This window comes from Lolium rigidum, chromosome 6 (genome assembly GCF_022539505.1).
Source record: "Lolium rigidum isolate FL_2022 chromosome 6, APGP_CSIRO_Lrig_0.1, whole genome shotgun sequence".
NCBI lineage: Eukaryota > Viridiplantae > Streptophyta > Magnoliopsida > Poales > Poaceae > Lolium > Lolium rigidum.
Window position 1 is genome coordinate 359,210,246 of NC_061513.1, and position 24,134 is coordinate 359,234,379.

General features: G+C 45.4%; 1 protein-coding gene and 3 long non-coding RNA genes across 12 annotated transcripts in view; 1 reads left to right on the forward strand and 3 right to left on the reverse strand.

Annotated features, from left to right (window-relative positions):
• Nucleotides 1–24,134, reverse strand: part of LOC124660694 (cytochrome P450 71A1-like) — a 38,692-nt gene that overhangs the window by 13,542 nt on the left and 1,016 nt on the right. The window contains exon 2 of one of the 2 annotated variants that reach the window (XM_047198516.1): nt 21,829–22,437. The exons of the other annotated variant lie outside the window; for it this stretch is intronic. Coding sequence (XP_047054472.1) covers nt 21,829–22,437 — 609 coding nt within the window. Of the gene's footprint in view, nt 1–21,828; nt 22,438–24,134 lie in introns of those variants that run through there. 2 annotated transcript variants of the gene reach the window in all.
• LOC124660695 lies at nt 10–5,367 on the forward strand. 8 transcript variants are annotated; one of them, XR_006989934.1, is made up of 9 exons: nt 10–117; nt 1,023–1,165; nt 1,595–1,714; nt 2,387–2,494; nt 2,578–2,700; nt 2,799–2,919; nt 3,054–3,144; nt 3,749–4,303; nt 4,980–5,367. It is a non-coding gene; the product is annotated as an uncharacterized LOC124660695 (long non-coding RNA). The 8 variants fall into 8 exon arrangements; XR_006989935.1 differs by having other exon boundaries at nt 2,387–2,485; XR_006989932.1 differs by having other exon boundaries at nt 2,387–2,700; nt 2,799–2,961.
• LOC124660698 lies at nt 10,744–11,302 on the reverse strand. Its single transcript, XR_006989939.1, has 3 exons — nt 11,161–11,302; nt 11,013–11,071; nt 10,744–10,909 (listed from the first exon to the last, which is right to left on the reverse strand). It is a non-coding gene; the product is annotated as an uncharacterized LOC124660698 (long non-coding RNA).
• On the reverse strand, nt 18,482–18,966 carry LOC124660699. The gene is made up of 3 exons (XR_006989940.1): nt 18,825–18,966; nt 18,677–18,735; nt 18,482–18,573 (listed from the first exon to the last, which is right to left on the reverse strand). It is a non-coding gene; the product is annotated as an uncharacterized LOC124660699 (long non-coding RNA).

Sequence of the window (24,134 nt, forward strand, 5' to 3'; positions counted from 1 at the left end):
CAAGATGAAGAACCTCCCAACATGCAAGAACAAGCCTCTTCTCAAGTGGCAGTCTTATCCGGTTCATTTGTTTGCATCGGTCTTATGGAGTCAGAGGAACAACGCGACATTGACTGGGTACGTGAAAGTTCTGAAGCAGTCAATATCATTTAACGATGCATTAACAAGACACTCCGTTTGTTTGATTTCCCTCTTGCCATCTCTCCCCTTGTTTTGATGTATATTGTGTATTAGGCCTTATAAATCTGGAGCTTTTCTCGTAATCTGTACTATGAGCCTGCGGATTTTTTTATACCGTCTTCGCACTGTAAACAATTATAGTATTAATTGGTTCTAGCGAGCAACATAAATCTATTTTCTCCTGTTGATTATTCGTCTTATATGGTTTGGGTGCCATATATCTATTTTTGTGTCTACTGAATTCTGCAACTATGGGTACAAGATTAATTTACAAGTTGATAGTATAATTGTTTGCTCGATGAATATGATATGTTTAGAACCTTATTATTGGAAGCTAAGTTGAACATGCAATTATTTATATCTGTTCATACAATAGTTAGTAGGATATGGCTATTTCTTATTACTCAATCTTTTTCTTTAGCCATAGTAGACCTTGTACATATCGCAACTCTTTGAATCCTGATGTATTATATTCCAGAAATCTGAGCACTAGTCGGCGCTGCAAGTTGAACTAGTTGGTGCTGGCATGATGCTTTTGTTTTGGGTATAAGTTTGGCATCTTAAATAGCATCTTCGTTATACTTCCTGATCACCTTGAACCAATTAGAAGGCTTAACTTGATACAAATTTGGGATGAAAAAAATCTGTTAAGCTTGGTACTCTAGCAGCAGAGAATTTTCTTCAGAAATTAGGATCTATCATTGATGTCTATGTTAACACCATCACTGATATTGGCCTTGTTGTAACCGTACGTTGCCTTGATACTAGTAGCCTGATGTTTATTTTCTTTGTCATGCTCAATTGATACTCACAGTTTCCCTCTACCTTTGTTTGGCTTTCAGGCCTTGTCGCCCTCATCAAGATTCTGTGTGGACCACAGGATTCTCCTCTTGTGATTTGTGTCTCCTTTCCAGCATAAATGTAAAGGAGGAGTTCACCACGGGGCATCTGTCCGTCCTCATGCTGATCGTCAAGAACAACACAGGTTGATGAAATCTCTTGCTTGTACTGAGACACTCAGGCTAGAATTTCTTTTCTACTGTGCCACGCCCCTGTTTGAATTTTGAATCCATTGGTGTTTTTGTCGTGTGTACATTGGCTAAAAACCCTACAGATCTAGTTGACGTGCAAGTGAACTGTAGTTTCATGAATTTGTCTCTGGTAACAATGTTGTGCTATTTGTCCTGCGAAGTTAAATTCATCAGCCCGTCATAAATGAGTAATTGGCATATGTTTTATGCAACAATTCTCTTTGTTATTGTTGCATACGTAAGGCCCTTCCATTAACTGAAAGTACGAAATTTAATGCAACACCGTACCTCAAAGTTCTCTTCGAATCATTCTCTGAAAGCATTTTTGCTATAATCTCCACTGCAGCAGTTCTAAATTCTAATCTGGTTTGTGTCTTTGTCAGCTATGAGATGCTTGGTGAGTTTTTTAACTGCTCCGGGAGCTCCACCCGGATCCTCTGTATGAAGAGATCCAAGGCGGTGTGCCCCAACATCTGCGGTAGCATCCAGAATTTAGCTTAAAGGTAATTACCCTCTTCGACTGAATATGATGAGCTTGCTCACATGGTTATCTCCTGCAGCTCAACCTGACTGGTATTTCTTGTGCAAGCTTATCATTTTGCATATATGTTGTTTATTGTGAGTTGAACACATTCTGTACCTTACAATTAGAATTCTGAAATGAAATTGTTTACTTCATGTGTTTTTTGTGTGTTTTGTCTGAAATAAAGGGTGGTATACAACCCATACTCAAACTATATATTACCATCTACTGGTTTGCATATGATCTCTTGGTCACAGTATAACCAACTTCCCATGATTACTGTTTTGTTCCCATCTAAACCCTGGCTTTGCTGGGTTCGGATTTCCTAAGAAGTGCTAGGCTCGAATCTGCCTAATTGGTTTTACATTAGAAACCATCCTAGCATGTACATAAGACAATGAAAGATAATTAAGCTTATCTATAAGTGACTGAGTACACTTTGATCTTGCAGTAACATTAAGTCATCTAGTGATATTGTAATAAATATGCTACTCCACAATAAGTTTCAGTAACTTAGTACAAAAGTTATACTAACTTAGTACTAAATCCTCGACACTTATTATGGATTGGAGGAAATACTATATACTTTTAACAGGTGGTCACATCTTGCAATTGATAACCTGATCTTGTCGTATTGTTGATTATCTTACAGAACCACCTTTGGTGTGGCTGCAAGGGTGCAAAGCAGTCGGTGAGATGCCGGCGAGTTCACCGCTTCATGCGATGGCAGGGGTGGACTTCTTCTAATAGGGTTCTTCTTGTATAGCATTTTCCATAATTGTGTATATGAGGCATACAGGCATGTACTTACATGTTTTCTAATAAGTTTTTTCTTGCTTTCAGTTTCTTACTAGAAAACCTTATATACTGCATACAAGTAGAGGACCAAAAATGGATGCATACAATAGAGGAAAAGAAAGTGACCCTGAATTCTACCATGAGGTTTCAAGTGTTCAATATGGTAAGGTACTGCATCCACACCAAGTCTTTTCTAATCTTATGGTTCTGCTATGAGTCCTTAGCTCTTACTGATGCATTTCCTTCTACATTGTGCATGTTCCAAGGTAGCAGAACCAATCAGTATGTTGTGATGTGGCCTAGAGGGTGGTGTTGGCTGTCAGATCGGGCGGACATGGTTTCTTCTACCGGTGCTTGATCTTTGATAGCCTGAGATGCTTCTCTAATGTGAGTATGCGCCAAACAAGATTAGTATGTGGGTATCCATCGGTAGGGTTTAGCTCACTGTTCATTGCAAAACTTTTTTATACTTCAAATGGTCTGAATTACCAAGTTAATTTTGTCTTGGTCCTGGTATGTAGGCAAAGAATGCCTATATCTTCACAGGGTTTGGCCTTGGTGTGGTGATGTCTGGGGCAGTCCATGTGCATGATTACATTCTTCTTGCAGCCTGTAAGTACTATCAGGGATAGCTAATGGAATGCGCATCATATCGCTTACTATTGACTATGCACATTGTCACCATATGGTTGTATTTGCACGAGTAGCCAAAAAAGGTGTAGTAAAAAGCAAACGATGCATTCTCTACTATGGAAGTTCACCAGCACAAATACAAATTGTAGAATAACTTCGCCTAGATGCATAATACTTAAGGCATGTTGAAAGTTGAAATATATCCTGAATCTCGAGATTTACCTTGAATGTAGTCCTTTGCCAACTGTTAGTGATTCGATATTTTTCTATGTATATTGGAAATGTTCTGTTGATGCCTTATGCACATCGATGGATTGACATGAACTCAGTCATTATGGATCTCGTTGCTTGCATGGTGTGATCGATGTAAAACTTGGATGATGCTTCATTGGTACTGCCTTACTATTTTCTTGCACCCCATATTTGATCCGTAAACCCATCAATAAAGCTACACCATTTTCTTTTTTTTGGATGACTTCGTTTTGTGACAATGGATGTCATGTTCTGTTTATAGTTAGCAGGCACTAGACAGAGTTGTCGATTTTAACTCTGCAAACTAAACAGTCTTTATCTTTGGTGATAGGCATGGTCTTGACCGCCAGGTCCCCCACGCCCAAGGGAGGAGCAGCGCTAGCCAAGCTTGAAGATGGACAAGCTCGACCTCTCCTGGAACGAAGACGACCTTCTACAAGTAACTGTTGCATGCCTCCATCCTCTTCTGCCTCATCCTCCAAGAATTAGATCTTTGTTTACCTTAGTAGGAAGAAATACATTGGTCATTTAAATATCATTGGAAATATATCTGCCTCCATACTCTCGTGGTACATTTCTAAACCAGGAATTCAAGTGTACAATTTCTATTTTGGCATTATCTTGAACCTAGAAACATGGTAGTGAACCTGTTTTGTGGTTCTCTTTGATGTATACTCTAGTATGTGTCAACAGTTGTCTACTGTCAAATTGTAGAATTGCTGATGGTGTAATGATGCGCTACTTGGTTTCTTGCTCCTTTGTGTGGTGCATTTTTTCTCTCTTGCAGTAGTGCCCTTTGTTGCAGTATTTGCCTGTTCATGACATGTTGCAAGCCAAATCCAGTAAACCAATGGAGCGGAAATGGTTACTAGATATACATAATTAGGTATGCTTATGTTAGTTTCTATTCAGTGTATAGCTATGCTTATGCATCATGGAAACATAGAGAATTTCATGAACTTTTCATCAGATTACTGTTTCCTTTTGATGTTAAATATTTAAGCCAAATGTACAGATTGCGCAATCAAAAATGTCAGTTGTAGTATTATGGTTATTAACAATCAATTGCATGGTGATTGAGATGGGCCTTCTCATTTTCCGAAACCATTTCATTCGTTTTCCGGCAATAGGGCAAGCAGTAACCTTAGAAGTCGTGTACCTACTGGAAACATGGACAATACAGGTCCTACTGCCAATACTAGTGGTTTTCCATCCAGCTGAAAATGTGGCAATCTACTTTTCTTGGATTACAGTCGTTTCATTTCAATTCTATCCATTCCATAGCATGGCGGTGAATAAACTTGACTCTCCCAGCTTAAAAAATGTATTTCCTTTAACTCGTAAGGGGGATGCATTCCATAACATGGTAGGGCCTCCACTTTTCTTGCATTACCACAAGTCCATAAGCAATTTGAGAAGTATATGCTTGTGGCAGGTAGTCATTTGATTACTATAGAATTTGCATGCATTACTGGTTCTAATCCAGAACTATAATTCAAGTATTGCCTTGTAAAGAAGTTCAGATTTTTGTGGCTCTCCCTTGATGTGTGTAGCTGCTGTAGGACGGTATGGTCGCTGGCACCACCCTTCCTCAGAAACCTAACCTGAGATGGTATGAGGTGCCGAGCGAGGAGAGGACGAGCTGCCTTTTCTAGCCTGGAGATGAGCTGGTTGGTCTGCAACTGCAGCTTCACCTACCTTGTTGCTGGGGTTGTCTGCTTAGCAGCTGTCCGCGGCCGTCGGAGGTGGTGGTGACGACAACTTGCTGCCGTGACCTTTTTTTTGTCCGAGTAACTTGCTGCTGAGACTTAATTCAGTTTTGTCGGTGACCGTGTACTTTTGTTGTTGTTTCAAGTTTAGAACCTTGGCTGGCTCCATCTGTGAGCTGGTGTGTATGTGTTATGTTTGTGATGCAACTCAAGTGACATTATATTGTTCCATATTTTTTTCTGTCTGATGTGGATGTCCAAAAAATTGCCAAGGCCATGCCAAAATTTCATCTTATTTATTGCTTAACCCTCCGTTCTGTGGATAAGTGGTATTTCTACCTTTGTCCTATGTTAAACTCATTTAAATTGGACTTACTTTGTAAGGAAACCTGGCAATATTTATGACATTAAATTAAAATCATTAGATTCATATTAAAAGGTAGACATAGGACAAAGGTATAATTACATTTATTTGCGGATGGATGGAGTAAAAAATGTGAGAGAAGAAGGATAAAGCAATAGGACAAAGCAAGTCTCTGTATGTCTAGAAGGGTATTCTAGTTTATTTACTAAATCAAAACAAGTAATTCCAGCATTTCAAAAACGGGTCATCCAAAGTTGATTGATTCCAATTTTTTTTTTTTTTTTTTGGTTCCCAACAGTCACCAATGCAGAAAACTAGCTTGGCAAAAATATATTTCGGTCCATACCATATACATAGCGTATTTGCTCTGGAGGCAGTGCCATATCTTCCTTTCGTGCTAAAATTACTCGGGGTGTGTAATAGAGTAGAGACCAACCTGCAATCTAGCTAACTATTGGCGTGGAAACTCCTAACTACATTGATTGACTAGCAGTAGCACGGAGGCATGGATCTGATTCACCGGATGGACGGTTTGGTTCCTCGCGATAATTAACCCCTCGTCTTAGTTCACAACAGTCAACAATACATAAAACTAAGAAAACAAATACAGAGAGGAAGAAAATTTTATTTCAGTCCATACCATATACTCCCTCCATTTCAATGCGTAAATTTTTCGGCGCGCTGATTAAGGAAGGTTGCAGTGAAAAATAGTTTCCAATCTCATCCCTAACTACTCTCTCCTCCTTAAATCCTTGCTGATTTACTGGGCACCGCCTCCTCGTTTTTCGCTACCTGCCATGCACGCCTGCTTCTGGAGTAGTATAACTTATTTGCTCTGGAGCCACTGCCATAACTTCTCTCGTGCTGAAATTAGTCGGGGTGAGTAATAAACATAGAAAGTAGAGATCAGTTGGAATCCATGTATAAATACTGGCCCAGAAACCACTATTTCCATTGATTAATTAGCGGCTCATGCAAGCGCAGACTTAAACACGGAGGATGGACCGATTGATTTCTCGAGACAATTAACCCATCTTCTTCCAGCCTCTTCCGTAAAAATTCAATATTTGGCGCCAGAGTTACAAATTTTGAACCAAAAGCTCTAAGCTTGGACTCCCGTCTATAAATACCAAGAGGGATGAACCCACCGCGTGCGGCTTGCGCGTGCGACCGACTTAGACTTCCAAGAGGAGAGGAGAGGAGAGGAGAGGAGAGCAGACGAGACGAGAAGAGGCGAGACAAGAGGAGGTCGTCGATCTGATCTTTGGCGTGGCAGGGCGGGCGAGGACGCTTCTGAGATGGGGGAGGTGTGGTGTGGCAATCAGCAGGTAAATCGCTCTTCCCTGGTCTAGCTTTGGCTTTATTGCCTGATCATGGAGTATGATTTTTGACGTTTGGCTTGCTGGAGAGAGCTAGCTAGGACGAGGTCTGCTTTGGTTTTCTTACGTTTTTTGGTTGTTTCTGATTCCTTGGGTGTTTGAAGCAGCTAGGAAATGAAACGACCACACAACTAGCTTCCGTGGTATTGTCTTACTATTTTCTTGCAGACCATATTTGTAGCACTAATTCCCACTGATTTCATCCAGCTAGTCCCTAACACCCCCACATCACAGGGAGCTCTGGAGGCTCCAAGGGAAGATGTTTTACTGTGTTATCCCAACTCTGCATTTTGAATGCTTGCATAATCTGAATCAACGGTGGGTCAGTACTTACACTGATTCAGGAATTATTCCGTACTTGACAACCAAATCCTTGATAAAACTGTTGAAACACCAAACTCCACTTGTGCATCAGGAATTGGGTGCCATGCCTCTTTTGCTGCAGCTTTATAGGCCTTACGACGGTCGCCAATGAGAGTATGGCCCTCTTGCTGTAAAATTATAACCGCACGCCCCAGATTAGCATTTCCTAAGAGCAGGATGTGGTGATACGAGCCCGTGCTCACAAGACGATAGGCAGCGGCAATGGAGGATGCGGTGGTCCGAGCCCGTGCTCACAAGGCGAGAGGCTGCGGCCATGGCGGCGGTGGTGCAAACCCGTGCTCACAAGCCGATAGGCGGCGGCCATGGAGGCGGTGGGGTAGCGGTTGCGGTGGTGGCGTAGGGTGGCACAGATGACCCTAGAAAAAACAGAGAAAAATCCATCAGGTCCAGCTCCTTGACCACCGCTTTTGCGCGCTGCCGTGCATCCAAGGGCATCGTAGCCGAGGACATGACCACTTGGAGCGATGCTCTGGGACCTAACTGCATGAGAGTTGAGGGGCCTCCGCGATGTCATAGAAGCCTGGAGGTTAGGATTCACCTGCGCACGCCTGCCGGAAGAAACCGAAGCCAACAGCCACGAGGGCGGGAGCGATCGCCCTACGACCATCTTGGACGGCGTCTGACAACGAGCCACCGTTGATTGACTCCCAGGAGCAGCTTCCACACTCCCCCGCTGCAGATTGAGCGCAAGGCAACGTCCGAATTGAAGCCCACCATCCTCCATATCACCTTGGCTAGAGAAGGGAGCACCTAATTCTTGCCCGCCTGCATCGAATCTGCAAGAGCAGAAGGCCTTATTGAAGATGAAGAACCCCGCCGACTCCTCCCCCATCACATCCGGCTCCAGCCGTTGGAGCATCGTCATGGGGAAGAAGAACATCTGATGCCGGAGTTAACAAGCTCCACAGTATTCGATATTCATGTTTAAATAACCTTAGAGTGCAAGATAGATCAACACAATCACACCGAGAACTAACATAGCATGCACACTGTCACCATCATACTATGAAGGAGGCATAGATCATATCAATACTAACATAGCAATAGTTAACTTCATAATCTACAAGAGATCACAATCATAATCCATGCCAAGTACTACGCGGTGCACACACTGTCACCATTACACCGCGGAGGAGGAATAGAATACTTTAATAACATCACTAGAGTAGCACATAGATAATACTCAACTTGATCACAAAGAGAGAGATGAACCACATAGCTACAGCGGAGCCCTCAGCCCCGGGGGTGAATTACTCCCTCCTCATCATGGAGGCAGCGATGGCGGTGAAGATGGCGGTGGAGACTGTGACGCCCCGGAACCGGTACCATGAGGATTCCAGCGATCCCGCCGAAATCCGCACGATATCGATTCAGAGACGCCCTCCGACACGACGTGCGCGACGAATCACACACGTGATGCCAGAGGAATTAACACGAGCGGTAACATTACAACAGGATTACAATAGAGCCCACAAGAAACATATATTACAACAACGACTCCAACGAGTCAAGATACAAATATACAACATAAGATCCAAATCATACAAAAGATCGAATACGTCCGAGTACGAACAAGATACAAATTGGACTAAGAGTCCTGAAGATAACCGATGGCGTCCATAACCCTGCCCAGGCCAAGCCGGAAGGGTAACCTTGCTAGCGTCGTCTTCATCGAACATATCTTCATACCTGCCCGGTTATATCCCGTAGAAGCGGCAATAAGTACGGGTTCGTACTTAACAAGACTTCAAGACGTATAAGCATTCGTCAACCAGTCGTCCTTTGTACTTGAGGCACGCAGGGGACTTAGAGGACGCAAGAGGAACGTCATAGGCAATATGGTGGGGTTAAGCGGCAGCGCACAAGCACTAAAAAAACCTATAGAGACACTCTACAACGTTCGTCTAATCAGAGAGGATGAGAGAGCGCATAAACTAACAGTTCTATACTCTGCAAACATAACACAGCCGATGCGTTCCCCCCTCGCAAGGAAGTACTTACAAAGGCACTCACACGGTTATCAAGTTTGACCATTTATTATTGAAGTTGTACTAACTTACTACGCAAGTTATTATTAATAAACAACAGGTGTAAGTTGTCTATGGTCGAGTCATACAGCTCCAAGTCGTCCATAACCGCGGACACGGCTTATCGATAAGATGTAACCCTGCAGGGGTGCCCAAATGTGCCCACACGCACGCTCAACCCACTTGCGACAGGTGGATATCACGACTCGCACTCTCCTTCACCACAACAATGTCCAGGAAGCCACCTAACTAAGTTAACCCGTTTCAGAGCCCGATCGGAACTCTGACGCGGACCTAGCTATTGCGAGAACGGCTAAGAGGATCAGAGCCCACTAGAGGATGACCTCTTAACAATACGTGCCGCACCTACGGACGTGCAAGAGACAACGGGGTTACAAGGCAACATGGCTTCCCCAAAAATAATATCATATCATCTGACCACAAAGAAACATGCTTGCACGCCGGGAGAAACAAACAAACATTCAAACTAGTTGCGGCCATCTGGACAAAGCCGTAGATTCCGGCGAGTGGTCAAGGGAGACCCGGTAAGCATACCCACGTGTGGTTAGAGCGCTCAGTCTCGGAACAGATAACAAGAACTCGGGGTCCTAAGATATTTAGGAAACACAAGTGAGCCGTCATAAAACGATCAGCTGACCCACCGATGCCTCCGCTAAACAAATATCAACAACTAGAGTAACCATGATTCTTCCCAACATATAACCCGATAAGATAACAATAACGGTAACGAGATATAAACAGCACTAGCATGCACTACGACTCGCAAGGGCAGACTCGATAATCAAACAATAGCTGTAGGAGGTGATGGTGGCAATATGGGCTGCTTGGGGTAACAAGTGGAAGGGACACGTGACAAGAACGCAACTTAAGGATAGCATGAGGGAGAAGGCAAAATAAAATAGGTGAGCGACTCCTGCAGGGACGAGGAGTATAGGGGAAATGCTTGCCTGTTAAAGCTTGCCGAGGAACATCCGGAGAACTTGTCGTATCTCACATCACCACTTCGCGATCCTATCCGGGAAGAAGCAAATGCTACAGCAAACAACGGATGCAAAGTTTACAACTACGGAATAAGAACCAGCATGATGAAGATGATATGCATGGCATGGCATAGATGGTGCAATGCATCTTATCCAAATTAATCGGAGTCGGAACCCCGGACAAACAAATTAAAGTTGGAGTTGCATTTTCTACCGACAAAGTTAAGTGTTCATTAGCATGGCAACACAAGGCATGGGTGAGCTACATCAATATTAAACGGAGCGGGGAAAACCATAGTTGGAAATCCAAAATACTCCGCATATATGTAAGGTGAACATACACGACTATCCACGAGCGACATGATGCGAGATGCAAACAGATGAATGGATGGCATATTCATGTTCCTTATGTTTTTCTGATCAATTTTCATATAAAATACTTTGTATTTGAAAATAGGATTCAAAAGATATGGATTTAACCATTACATGCAAAACATATAAAAGAAAGGCTCCGCACAGGGAACTGGGCCGGACCTGGCCTGCTGCTGCATCGGAGAGAACCTGGCTGCTGGACGCGCAGAGCAGCGGGCTTCATCGGGAAGAACTGGGCCGAGGCCCGTGTGTGGATCTGGAGCAGAAAACAAAAAAGATTGGCGAGTTATATTCGCTTTGACTGGGAATTGAACACATGATCTCGATGGTGCATATCAGAGAACAACCAGATGAGCTACCTGCTATTGACGATTAGGAAGATCTCATGGGCTAAGTGAAACATCTCTCAACGCCAGATCTGAACAAAACAGAGACAAAAGGATGGATTAATCCGCATGGGGTGGGATTTGAACTCAGGCCAAACGATTGGGGAAACCAAGGACGAACCAGTATGCTACTGGTCGGATCGTGTCAAGAGGAGGGCTCGCAGCAACATGAAGGAGGTAGAGGCGGAGCTCACGGTTGGCAGCCATGGCGGACGGCCCTGGCCGGAGAAGAACTTGACAGTTGCGTGCGAAACAGCGCGAGCGCGAGGGCGTCGAGGGTGCGCCTGGACACGGGGGAGCCGAAGATGTGCTCGGTTTGGCCGGAGGGGGACGAGGGCGGCCGGAATCGACGCCGGAGTATGGCGGCCATTGTGAAGAACCGGCGGTGGTGCGGGTGCTTCAAGGCGCCGTGGGTCGATTCCTTGCAGAGGGAGGTAGAGGACGTCGAGGCGCTTCCGGTGGTGGTCTCAGATCGTCGGGGGATGGACCATAGCGGCGGCGCCATGGCGAGGTGGAGTCGGAGCTGTGGGGTTTTCCCCTTCGTTTGTTCACAGAGAGAGGAGAAAAAGAAAGGGTGGAGGGAGGTAGGTGGCGGCGGCGTGGAGGGGAGATGGCTAGGGTTTGCTAGGGATCTGGAGAGGGATTAAAAGGAGGGGGAAAGGAGGAGGTGGTGGACAGAGATGGGAAGCTCACGCCATGCTCGTGCTCTCTCTGGGGATGACGACAAGGACGGGGAAGAAAAGATCGAAGGGGTATGGCCGGTGGGCTTGGGCTGAAAGGGGAAGTGGCCGGCTCGGGCCAGAGGTGGAGGAAAGAAGATGGGCTAGAGAGAGAGAGGCAGCCCATGGAGTTGGAGGGGGTTTTCTTTTAAAACTCTTTCTCTTTTCTTTTCAAAACTGTTTTGCACATTTGAATTCAAACCAGAATTCAAACCTTATTTTGAAAGAAAAGCATTTAAATTATTTTATTGTTTTGATATATTTTCTTTTAGGGTTTGTTTTAAAAGAAAGAGAAGAGGAGGTGTTATATGAGAACCATATGAGAGGGAAAAGGAAAAACTTAGGGTTTATAAAATATATTTTATTTTGTAAAAACACGGATGAGATGCATGCATGATGTTATGATGATGCATAAAAGAAAAGCACAAGCAAAACTAGTAGGGTGCTACCCGGGGCCGTTACAATCGACACCACTAACAAGGAATCTCGCCCCGAGATTCCACGCCATGGTACGGGGAAAGAGAGGTGAACTATCGGATCTTCAGGCGACGTCTCGATCTCCTCGAAACCACTAACAAGAGTTCTTGCTCCATGTAGATCGGCGACACCACCAACAAGAAGTCGTTGTTCCGCTGTTGATGATGTACTTCTGTCAGATCCTCCAAAGATCGAACCTATTAGGATGGGGCAAAGATCGTCCAACCCGCGTAGAGACCTAAGACTCAGAAAACTTAGATAAGAGAGAAGACTCAAAACTCGCAAAGGTAAGAGGAGAAAGAATTGAGGTAAGGAGAAAAATTCAGAGCTATTCAGATCTATCCAACGAGTTTTCAGAAAATAGTTTTGACACTAGACACAACAACGTCCGTTGGCAAGGTTATCCTACAGGCTGGACTAGTGGGGTACCGTCAACCTGAGGCTCTGATACCAACTTGTGACGCCCCGGAACCGGTACCATGAGGATTCCAAGCGATCCCGCCGAAATCCGCACGATATCGATTCGAGACGCCCTCCGACACGACGTGCGCGACGAATCACACACGTGATGCCGGAGGAATTAACACGAGCGGTAACATTACAACGAGGATTACAATAGAGCCCACAAGAAACATATATTACAACAACGACTCCAACGAGTCAAGATACAAATATACAACATAAGATCCAAATCATACAAAAGATCGAATACGTCCGAGTACGGACAAGATACAAATTGGACTAAGAGTCCTGAAGATAACCGATGGCGTCCATAACCCCGCCTGTGCCAAGCCGGAAGGGTAACCTTGCTAGCGTCATCTTCATCGAACATATCTTCATACCTGCCCGGTTATATCCCGTAGAAGCAGCAATAAGTACGCGTTCGTACTTAACAAGACTTCAAGACGTATAAGCATTCGTCAACCAGTCGTCCTTTGTACTTGAGGCACGCAGGGGACTTAGAGGACGCAAGAGGAACGTCATAGGCAATTTGGTGGGGTTAAGCGGCAGCGCACAAGCACTAAAAAAAAACCTATAGAGACACTCTACAACGTTCGTCTAATCAGAGAGGATGAGAGAGCGCATAAACTAACAGTTCTATACTCTGCAAACATAACACAGCCGATGCGTTCCCCCCTCGCAAGGAAGTACTTACAAAGGCACTCACACGGTTATCAAGTTTTGACCATTTATTATTGAAGTTGTACTAACTTACTACGCAAGTTATTATTAATAAACAACAGGTGTAAGTTGTCTATGGTCGAGTCATACAGCTCCAAGTCGTCCATAACCGCGGACACGGCTTATCGATAAGATGTAACCCTGCAGGGGTGCCCAAATGTGCCCACACGCACGCTCAACCCACTTGCGACGTGTGGATATCACGACTCGCACTCTCCTTCACCACAACAATGTCCAGGAAGCCACCTAACTAAGTTAACCCGTTTCAGAGCCCGATCGGAACTCTGACGCGGACCTAGCTGTTGCGAGAACGGCTAAGAGGATCAGAGTAACGACCCGGAAAAACCCCAATATTAGATTTTTCTCCGTTGCTTGTTTTTCCGTGTCGTTCCAAGTCATCATGGCATATGCATCATATCATCCACAAGGTTTTATCAAATAAAAATTATTTTAAATAAAAATTATATTGTTCCCCCTCTCATATGGTATGTATAATATACCCTACCTTTGTCTTTTCATTTTAACAAACCCTAAAACAAAACTATCGAAGCAAAATAAAATTATTTTCATAAGTTTTATAAAATATAAAATTTATGTTGGTCTGGTTTTGTTTCAAACTAATATACAAAATAGTTTTCTAAAAACAAAACAAAAGGAGGAAATCCTAACCCCTCTAACCCAGCAGCCCATCTAACTTGATCCGGCGGCCCAGCTTCTCCTTTCCTTCTCCTTTGGCCCAACCAATCTTCTGGCCCGTACCCCTTCGGTGGGAAAAGATCTCCCTTCCCCTTGTCGTCTTCTCCCCTCACGAGAGGAGCGTGACCACCGTGGTCCTCCACCACCACCGCACCACCCTTCCACCTGCTCCTCCCTTCTCCCTTTTAATCCCCACCCCAGTGCAGCAGCAAACCCTAGCCCTTCTCCCACCCTCGCGCCGCCATCTTCCTCCTCTCTATGTGAGCAAAACGAAGGGGAGAAACCCCACAGTACCTCTTCCACCCACCATGGCGCCGCCGCTACACACCACCCCTCGCCGTTCTGAGGGCACCGGGAGATGCGCCTCGTCGTCCTCTTCAACCTAGTGCAAGGAATCGAACCGGAACCTCTCCAATCGCCCGCAAAATCGCCGATTCCTTCTCCGTCTCCGGCGAGCTAATCTTCGATTCCGGCCGGCCTGGTCCTTCCCCGGCCATCCCACCACCCGAAGCTGAACCGCCACGACGAGGCGCGCCCTCGACGCCTAGTGCCTTGCCCCGCTTCGCCTCGAATCGTCAGGCTCGTGGTCGACCAGATCCTCCCAGACATGGTTGTTCTGTCCAAGGTCTCCGTTTCTCGTGCTTCAAGAGCAGCTGCGGCCCATCATGTTCAACATCCACGCAGCAGCCCGTCTGGTTCTACCCTTGATCTAATTCCTGTGAGACCAGAGTTCAAATCCCAAACCTGGCAATTAAGCCACACCTTTTTGCTGTTTTCTCCCCAGATCCGTGGATGGGCCTTGGCCCAGATTCTTCTCCCGGCGCTAGCCTTCATCCGACGCCGCCGCAGGTTTAGTTCCGGTCCAGAAGTGAGCAGGTTCGGCCCAGTTCGCCCCCTGCCTTTCCTCTCTTTTTTTATTTTGCAATAAAATGTTTAAATCTTGCGAAATTCATATCTTTCAAACCGTTTATCGAAATGAAAAGTATTATATATGAAAATTGATCAGAAAAATGAGAGGAACATGAATATGCCATCCATTCATCTGTTTGCATCTCGCATCATGTTCGTTCGATGATAGTTATGCATGTTCACCTAACATATATGCGGAGTATTTCGGATATCCACCTATGGTTTCCCCGCTCCGTTTAAAATTGAAGTAGATCACCCCTGCCATGATATGCCATGTTAATCAACACTTAAATTTGTCGGTAGAAAATGCAACCATAACCTAATTTGTTTGTTCGGGATTCCGATTCCGCTTAAATTGGATAAGTTGCATCGCATCATAATTGCCATGTCATGCATATCATCTTGATCATGCTGGATCTTCTTTATCCGTAGTAGTAAGACTTGCATGCGTTGTGTGTTCCAGCATTTGCTTCTTCCCGGATAGGATCGTGAAGTGGTGTGGTGAGATACGACAAGTTCTCCGGATGTTCCTCGGCAAGCTTTAACAGGCAAGCATTTCCCCTATACTCCTGTCCCTGCGAGAGTCGCTCACCTATTTTATTTTGCCTTCTCCCTCATGCTATCCTTAAGTTGCGTTCTTGTCACGTGTCCCTTCCACATGTTACCTCAAGCAGCCCATATTGCCACCACCACCTCCTATGGCTATTGTTTGGTTATCGAGTCTACCCTTGCGAGTCGTAGTGCATGCTAGTGCTGTCTTATCTTGTTACCGTTTTTGTTATCTTATCGGGTTATATGTTGGGAAGAATCATGATTACTTTAGTTGTTGACATTTGTTTAGCGGAGACATCGGTGGGTCAGCTGATCGTTTTATGACGGCTCACTTGTGTTTCCTAAATATCTTAGGACCTCGAGTTCTTGTTATCTGTTCCGAGACCGAGCGCTCTAACCACACGTGGGTATGCTTACCGGTCTCCTCGACCACCGCCGGAATCTACGGCCTTGTCCAGTGGCCACAACTAGTTTGGATGTTTGTTTTGCTTCTCCCGGGCGTGCAAGCATGTTTCTTTGTGGTCAGATGATATGATGTTACTTTTGGGGAAGCCATGTTGCCTTGTAACCCCGTTGTCTCTTGCACGCTCGTAGGCGCGGTACGTATTGCTGAAGATGGATTCACCCTGCGGGCACTGTTTCCATCTGAAAGCCGTAGACGCAAACAGCTAAGTCCGCTTCGGAGCACGGCCGGACTCTGATACGGGTTTAACTTAGTTAGGTGGCTTCCTGGACATTGTTGTAGTGAAGGAGAGTGCGTGTCGTGATATCCACCTGTCGTAAGTGGGTTGATCGTGCGTGTGGGCACATTTGGGCACCCCTCGTGGTTACAATCTTATCGATAAGCCGCGTCGCGGTTATGGACGACTTGGAGGCTGTATGACTCGACCATAGACAACTTACACCTGTTGTTTCAATACTAATAACTTGCATAGTAAGACGGAACAACTTAAATAATAAGCTGGTTAAAACTTGACAACCGTGTGAGTGCCTTTGCCGGTACCTCTTGGCGAAGGGGAACACATCGAGCTGTGTTATGTTTGCGAGTATAGAACTGTTAGTTGTGCGCTCTCTCACCTTCTCTGATTAGACGAATGTTGTAGAGTGTCTCTATAGGTTTTTAGTGCTTGCGCGCTGCCGCCTAACCCCACCATATTGCCTATGACGTTCCTCTTGCGTCCTCTAAGTCCCCTGCGTGCCTCAAGTACAAAGGACGGCCGGTTGACGAATGCTTATACGTCTTGAAGTCTTGTTAAGTACGAACCCGTACTTATTGCTGCTTCTACGGGATATAACCGGGCAGGTATGAAGATATGTTCGGTGAAGACGACGTTAGCAAGGTTACCCTTCCGGCTTGGCCTGGGCAGGGTTATGGACGCCACTGGTTATCTTCAGGACTCTTAGTCCAATTTGTATCTTGTCCGTAGTCGGACGTATTCGATCTTTTGTATGAATTGGATCTTTGTATTGTATATTTGTATCTTGACTCGTTGGAGTCGTTGTTGTAATATATGTTTTCTTGTGGGCTCTATTGTAATCCTGTTTTAATGTTACCTCTCGTGTTAATTCCTCTGGCATCACGTGTGTGAATTGTCGCGCACGTCGTGTCGGAGGGCGTCTCTGAATCGATATCGTGCGGATTTCGGCGGGATCGCTGGAATCCTCATGGTACCGGTTCCGGGGCGTCACAATCAGAGCCCACTAGAGGATGACCTCTTAACAATACGTGCCGCACCTACGGACGTGCAAGAGACAACGGGGTTACAAGGCAACATGGCTTCCCCAAAAATAATATCATATCATCTGACCACAAAGAAACATGCTTGCACGCCCGGGAGAAACAAACAAACATTCAAACTAGTTGCGGCCACTGGACAAAGCTGTAGATTCCGGCAGTGGTCAAGGGGAGACCCGGTAAGCATACCCACGTGTGGTTAGAGCGCTCAGTCTCGGAACAGATAACAAGAACTCGGGGTCCTAAGATATTTAGGAAACACAAGTGAGCCGTCATAAAACGATCAGACTGACCCACCGATGCCTCCGCTAAACAAATATCAACAACTAGAGTAACCATGATTCTTCCCAACATATAACCCGATAAGATAACAATAACGGTAACGAGATATAAACAGCACTAGCATGCACTACGACTCGCAAGGGCAGACTCGATAATCAAACAATAGCCGTAGGAGGTGATGGTGGCAATATGGGCTGCTTGGGGTAACAAGTGGAAGGGACACGTGACAAGAACGCAACTTAAGGATAGCATGAGGGAGAAGGCAAAATAAAATAGGTGAGCGACTCCTGCAGGGACAGGAGTATAGGGGAAATGCTTGCCTGTTAAAGCTTGCCGAGGAACATCCGGAGAACTTGTCGTATCTCACATCACCACTTCGCGATCCTATCCGGGAAGAAGCAAATGCTACAGCAAACAACGGATGCAAAGTTTACAACTACGGAATAAGAACCGAGCATGATGAAGATGATATGCATGGCATGGCATAGATGGTGCAATGCATCTTATCCAAATTAATCGGAGTCGGAACCCCGGACAAACAAATTAAAGTTGGAGTTGCATTTTCTACCGACAAAGTTAAGTGTTCATTAGCATGGCAACACAAGGCATGGGTGAGCTACATCAATATTAAACGGAGCGGGGAAAACCATAGTTGGAAATCCAAAATACTCCGCATATATGTAAGGTGAACATACACGACTATCCACGAGCGACATGATGCGAGATGCAAACAGATGAATGGATGGCATATTCATGTTCCTTATGTTTTTCTGATCAATTTTCATATAAAATACTTTGTATTTGAAAATAGGATTCAAAAGATATGGATTTAACCATTACATGCAAAACATATAAAAGAAAGGCTCCGCACAGGGAACTGGGCCGGACCTGGCCTGCTGCTGCATCGGAGAGAACCTGGCTGCTGGACGCGCAGAGCAGCGGGCTTCATCGGGAAGAACTGGGCCGAGGCCCGTGTGTGGATCTGGAGCAGAAAACAAAAAAGATTGGCGAGTTATATTCGCTTTGACTGGGAATTGAACACATGATCTCGATGGTGCATATCAGAGAACAACCAGATGAGCTACCTGCTATTGACGATTAGGAAGATCTCATGGGCTAAGTGAAACATCTCTCAACGCCAGATCTGAACAAAACAGAGACAAAAGGATGGATTAATCCGCATGGGGTGGGATTTGAACTCAGGCCAAACGATTGGGGAAACCAAGGACGAACCAGTATGCTACTGGTCGGATCGTGTCAAGAGGAGGGCTCGCAGCAACATGAAGGAGGTAGAGGCGGAGCTCACGGTTGGCAGCCATGGCGGACGGCCCTGGCCGGAGAAGAACTTGACAGTTGCGTGCGAAACAGCGCGAGCGCGAGGGCGTCGAGGGTGCGCCTGGACACGGGGGAGCCGAAGATGTGCTCGGTTTGGCCGGAGGGGGACGAGGGCGGCCGGAATCGACGCCGGAGTATGGCGGCCATTGTGAAGAACCGGCGGTGGTGCGGGTGCTTCAAGGCGCCGTGGGTCGATTCCTTGCAGAGGGAGGTAGAGGACGTCGAGGCGCTTCCGGTGGTGGTCTCAGATCGTCGGGGGATGGACCATAGCGGCGGCGCCATGGCGAGGTGGAGTCGGAGCTGTGGGGTTTTCCCCTTCGTTTGTTCACAGAGAGAGGAGAAAAAGAAAGGGTGGAGGGAGGTAGGTGGCGGCGGCGTGGAGGGGAGATGGCTAGGGTTTGCTAGGGATCTGGAGAGGGATTAAAAGGAGGGGGAAAGGAGGAGGTGGTGGACAGAGATGGGAAGCTCACGCCATGCTCGTGCTCTCTCTGGGGATGACGACAAGGACGGGGAAGAAAAGATCGAAGGGGTATGGCCGGTGGGCTTGGGCTGAAAGGGGAAGTGGCCGGCTCGGGCCAGAGGTGGAGGAAAGAAGATGGGCTAGAGAGAGAGAGGCAGCCCATGGAGTTGGAGGGGGTTTTCTTTTAAAACTCTTTCTCTTTTCTTTTCAAAACTGTTTTGCACATTTGAATTCAAACCAGAATTCAAACCTTATTTTGAAAGAAAAGCATTTAAATTATTTTATTGTTTTGATATATTTTCTTTTAGGGTTTGTTTTAAAAGAAAGAGAAGAGGAGGTGTTATATGAGAACCATATGAGAGGGAAAAGGAAAAACTTAGGGTTTATAAAATATATTTTATTTTGTAAAAACACGGATGAGATGCATGCATGATGTTATGATGATGCATAAAAGAAAAGCACAAGCAAAACTAGTAGGGTGCTACCCGGGGCCGTTACAGAGACGGCGGTGGAGATGACTCCGGGGGCAATTCCCCGTCCCGGCAGGGTGCCGGAACAGAGACTTCTGTCCCCCGAATTGGAGTTTCGCGATGTGGCGGCGCCCCTGGAGTCTTTCTCGGAGTTTCGTCGAGAGGTCCTGCGTTTTTAGGTCGAAAGGGGTTATATAGGCGAAGAGGCGGCGCGGGAGGGTCGACAGGGGTGGCCTCACCCTAGGCCGGCGCGGCCGGGGTTTGGCCCGCGCCGCCTTATGGTGTGGTGGCCCCCGGCCCCTCCCCGACTCTTCTTCGGTGTTCGGAGCCTTCCGGGAAAAATAGGAGGTTTGGCGTTGATTTCGTCCAATTCCGAGAATATTGCCCGAACAGCCTTTCGGAACCAAAAACGAGCAGAAAAAGCAACTAGCCTTTCGGCATCTCGTCAATAGGTTAGTTCCGGAAAACGCATAATAATGACATAAAGTGTGAACAAAACATGTCGGTATTGTCATAAAACAAGCATGGAACATCGAAATTATAGATACGTTGGAGACGTATCGGCATCCCTAAGCTTAGTTCCTACTCGTCCTCGAGTAGGTAAACGATAAAAGATAATTTCTGAGGTGACATGCTACCAACATAATCTTAATCATACTATTGTAAAGCATATGAGATGAATGCAGCGATTCGAAGCAATGTTAATGCAATGAGTAATCAATTGAATCATATAGCAAAGACTTTTCATGAATAATACTTTCAACACAAGCATCAATAAGACTTGCATAAGAGTTACTCATAAAGCAATAAATTCTTAGTAAAAGCATTGAAGCAACACAAAGGAAGATATAAGTTTCAGCGGTTGCTTTCAACTTCAACATATATATCTCATGGATAATTGTCAACATAAAGCAATATAACAAGTGCAATAAGTAAACATGTAAGAAAACCCTTATCAACATCATGACATGTTGTGTGATTCTTCCCAACATGATCATCGAGGATGAAAGAGAGTTGAGGTTGCCCTGCTTCTATGAAAATGTTGACACCCGAGTGGAACCCCAACGCAATCCGGATCGCATTGAAGATTTCCTTGAAACACATCGGCAGATTGAGAATGCCAATACCCATGCCCAGCTCGTCTATGATTTGAAGATGCACCACTGGCAGCGACATGGTCGTCGCCTTTGATCCTACCATTCCATTCATTTGTTTGTCACATGTATCATTATTGAGACATTTGTGCATTTGTCCAATTTTCTGAGAGTTGTTGTAATTTGGTTGAGACATTTTACATTTGTTCAATTTTCCCAAAACTATTGTAATAATTTGGTTCAGACAATTATTTATGTGTTGTAATAATTTGGATGATTATTTGATTAATTATGATAGATTGGTGTATGTGTTGCATATGAATTCTATCACAAATCCTGCCTTTACGGGTTTGGAACCTGCATGTGCAGAACAGAGACCGTAAACCGAAACTGAAAAACAGAATATTCTGTTTTTCAGTTTTCGTTACGGGCTCTGTTCTGCGCCTGCCATTTTCCGGCCCGTAAACACGAATTTGGTGTACTGAACTCGTATTTTTCGGTTCGCATTTTTACGGGCTCTGCTAGAGATGCTCTAAGTACTACTAAAATTATTTATGTACCCTCATGCCCGTGCATCAGGTTTAGCCCATTGGGCTCCGCCCCTCCAAACGTCACGGCGGTCTCAACTCCTCACACTTCTGTGGGGTGCACCATTTAATCAAGGTCGTGCACAAGAGTCTCCGGCTCCTGCTGGTCACATGAAGCTTATTTATTTTATACATTGTAATAGTGTAATTGTTTTTGTTGACGTAACTTTACGTGACAATGCAAGTCACGTTGTATCTTACGTACATGCACTTACATCGGTAAACCACTGTACATCACATCCATCAGCCATGGAAGGTCGAGTAGATCTTCAAGCAAGCCACGCACGGCGCTCAAGGAGACCACGGCTTAGCAACCAGATGCAGCGGCGCCTTGAGTCGCACCGAGATCCCAAACTGCTCGCGCATGTCCACCTTGGACGTCCCGTTCGGCAGCTCCCAGTCGAAATGGTACAGCAGGCTCGCCAGAGCGAGCTCCATCGATGGCGCGGCGAACCCAGCCCCTGGGCACCCCCTCCTCCCGGCGCCGAACGGCACGAAGCTGAAATCCTGCACCACACCGTACTCTGCTGGGTCATCCATGAACCGCTCCGGGAAGAACTCGTCAGCGCGCTCCCACGTCGCTGGGTCGCGGCCGATGGCCCACGCGTTGATCACCACTCGGGTCCTCGCCGGAACGCGGTAGCCTAGCAGCTCCGTCTCCTCGAGCGTCTCCCGAGGCAGAAGGAGCGGCAGGGGCGCTTGCAGCCGGAGGCTCTCCTTGATCACAGCCCTGAGGTAGCGAAGCTGCTCGAGGTGGTCCTCGTTGACGTGGTTGGCGCTGTTGACGGCGGCGCGGATCTCGTCCCGGAGCTTATGCATTTCGGACGGGTGGTTGACGAGCTCCGCCATGGCCCATTCCAAAACCGTGTATGTCGTGTCAGTGGCAGCGGCGAACATATCCTGCGTAATTGTGGGCAGAAGTTTAGGTCACACTTGCTATCTCCGCACCAAAATGTAATCATTTTTTACAAAGCTAAATTTTCTAAAAAGATTTACATTTCAAAGCAGAGGTCATATAGCATATATCCTATGTGTAAGCAGCAGGAAAAGAGTGAAAAATAATTAAATAAGGCCAGTACCATCTAATGTATTTCACTTCTGCATCCTTGAAGGCAAAAGATGCCGCATACACAAAAATACGTGGAGACTGCATGAAGAGTCCGTATCCAAGAAAGGCACTACCACCATAGAACTTTGAGAGCGGCGAGTAACGCCCTACAAGACGTTGTTCACTTGCACATCAACCAAATAGGATGTCGGATAACGGATATCGTATTGGATAAGCATTGGTGGGGACAAGTGAAGATGATTAGAGTCAGCGCTTCCTGTAGCTCTGACCTGTTTGCACTGTTGGGGGCTGCACCTTGCAGCTCCCTCTTCTCTCTCAGCACTCTCACATGAACACACACGCTCTTAGCAAGAACCCAAGAAAAACACACGCTCACACACCAAGGAAGACACAAGGCTTTGCCGTGAGACTTCATTGGCACCAACAGGAATGCTACATGGTTTCTCTGTCCACAGGCCACATTTTCTCATTCCTTTCGTCAGCTTAAATAGGCAACACAGGATGACAACCTGAGCCCACACCGGCCACTAACACCATGCACTAACCCACTAACACCTAGCCCTATTCTCACGAGTTGGACTAGTCACTTGCATGACTAGTTCTCAACGGCCACACTTACCAGGCTAAACACCATACGCATGAAGCTAGCCTGACTGTAACAACCTAACCACTCGCTAGTTCAGTGGTGAAGGACATAAATGATCAATGGTAGGGCGACTATATTTTTAGAAAATAATGCAAAAAATCAGAAATGGTAATGAGACATTAATGTATATAAGATTATAACATAATCACTTACAAAATATAAAAATGTTATATTTTATTATAATTAGAACCTACAGACATACCAAATTGTCATCCGAGTGGCAAAGGTTTACTCTTTTTAAAAAAAAAATCTTCTATAATTCTATCGATTAGGACTTTTGAATATCTCTCATTCGATGTGCAACTCTATCTCGATTACCTTTATCATTGGAAAATATATTTTAATTGTTATCGTCGCCACCGGTAAAAGCAAAGTCAATTCATTGAGCCGATAATGTCGCCGGAGAAAACACGATGTGACTTTTTAAATATCAAGAAATGTTTAAATCCACTAATTCTCCGTGTATGAATAAAAAGTAGTTCAATGTTATCTTGTATATAATAAGGTTCATGATAAATCTTTGTAATAAAAAATCTAGTTTATATTTCTTATACTACCTAATTCTTCTTTTCGGTTCGGTTTTACGGAGTGTTCACTAAAACAAGCATACATTTTTTATATGAAGTCCATTTTTTATGTATGACTACTTAAATTATTCAGAAAAAACAGGTGCATCTAAATATAGTCACAAAAAATCGAGGTAGGGCGACCGCTCTGCCTTGCCCCGAGGGAAGCTTCGCCCCCGAGCTAGTTTATCCATCTCAGCTAGCTAGCTAGCTACGTAACTAAACATGCTGAATGAATTACTAACAAGATTAGTTCCAACATGCACCTGGTGTTGCCTACATAGCATGATCGAGCTGATCGTTGTAGTGTCAAGTG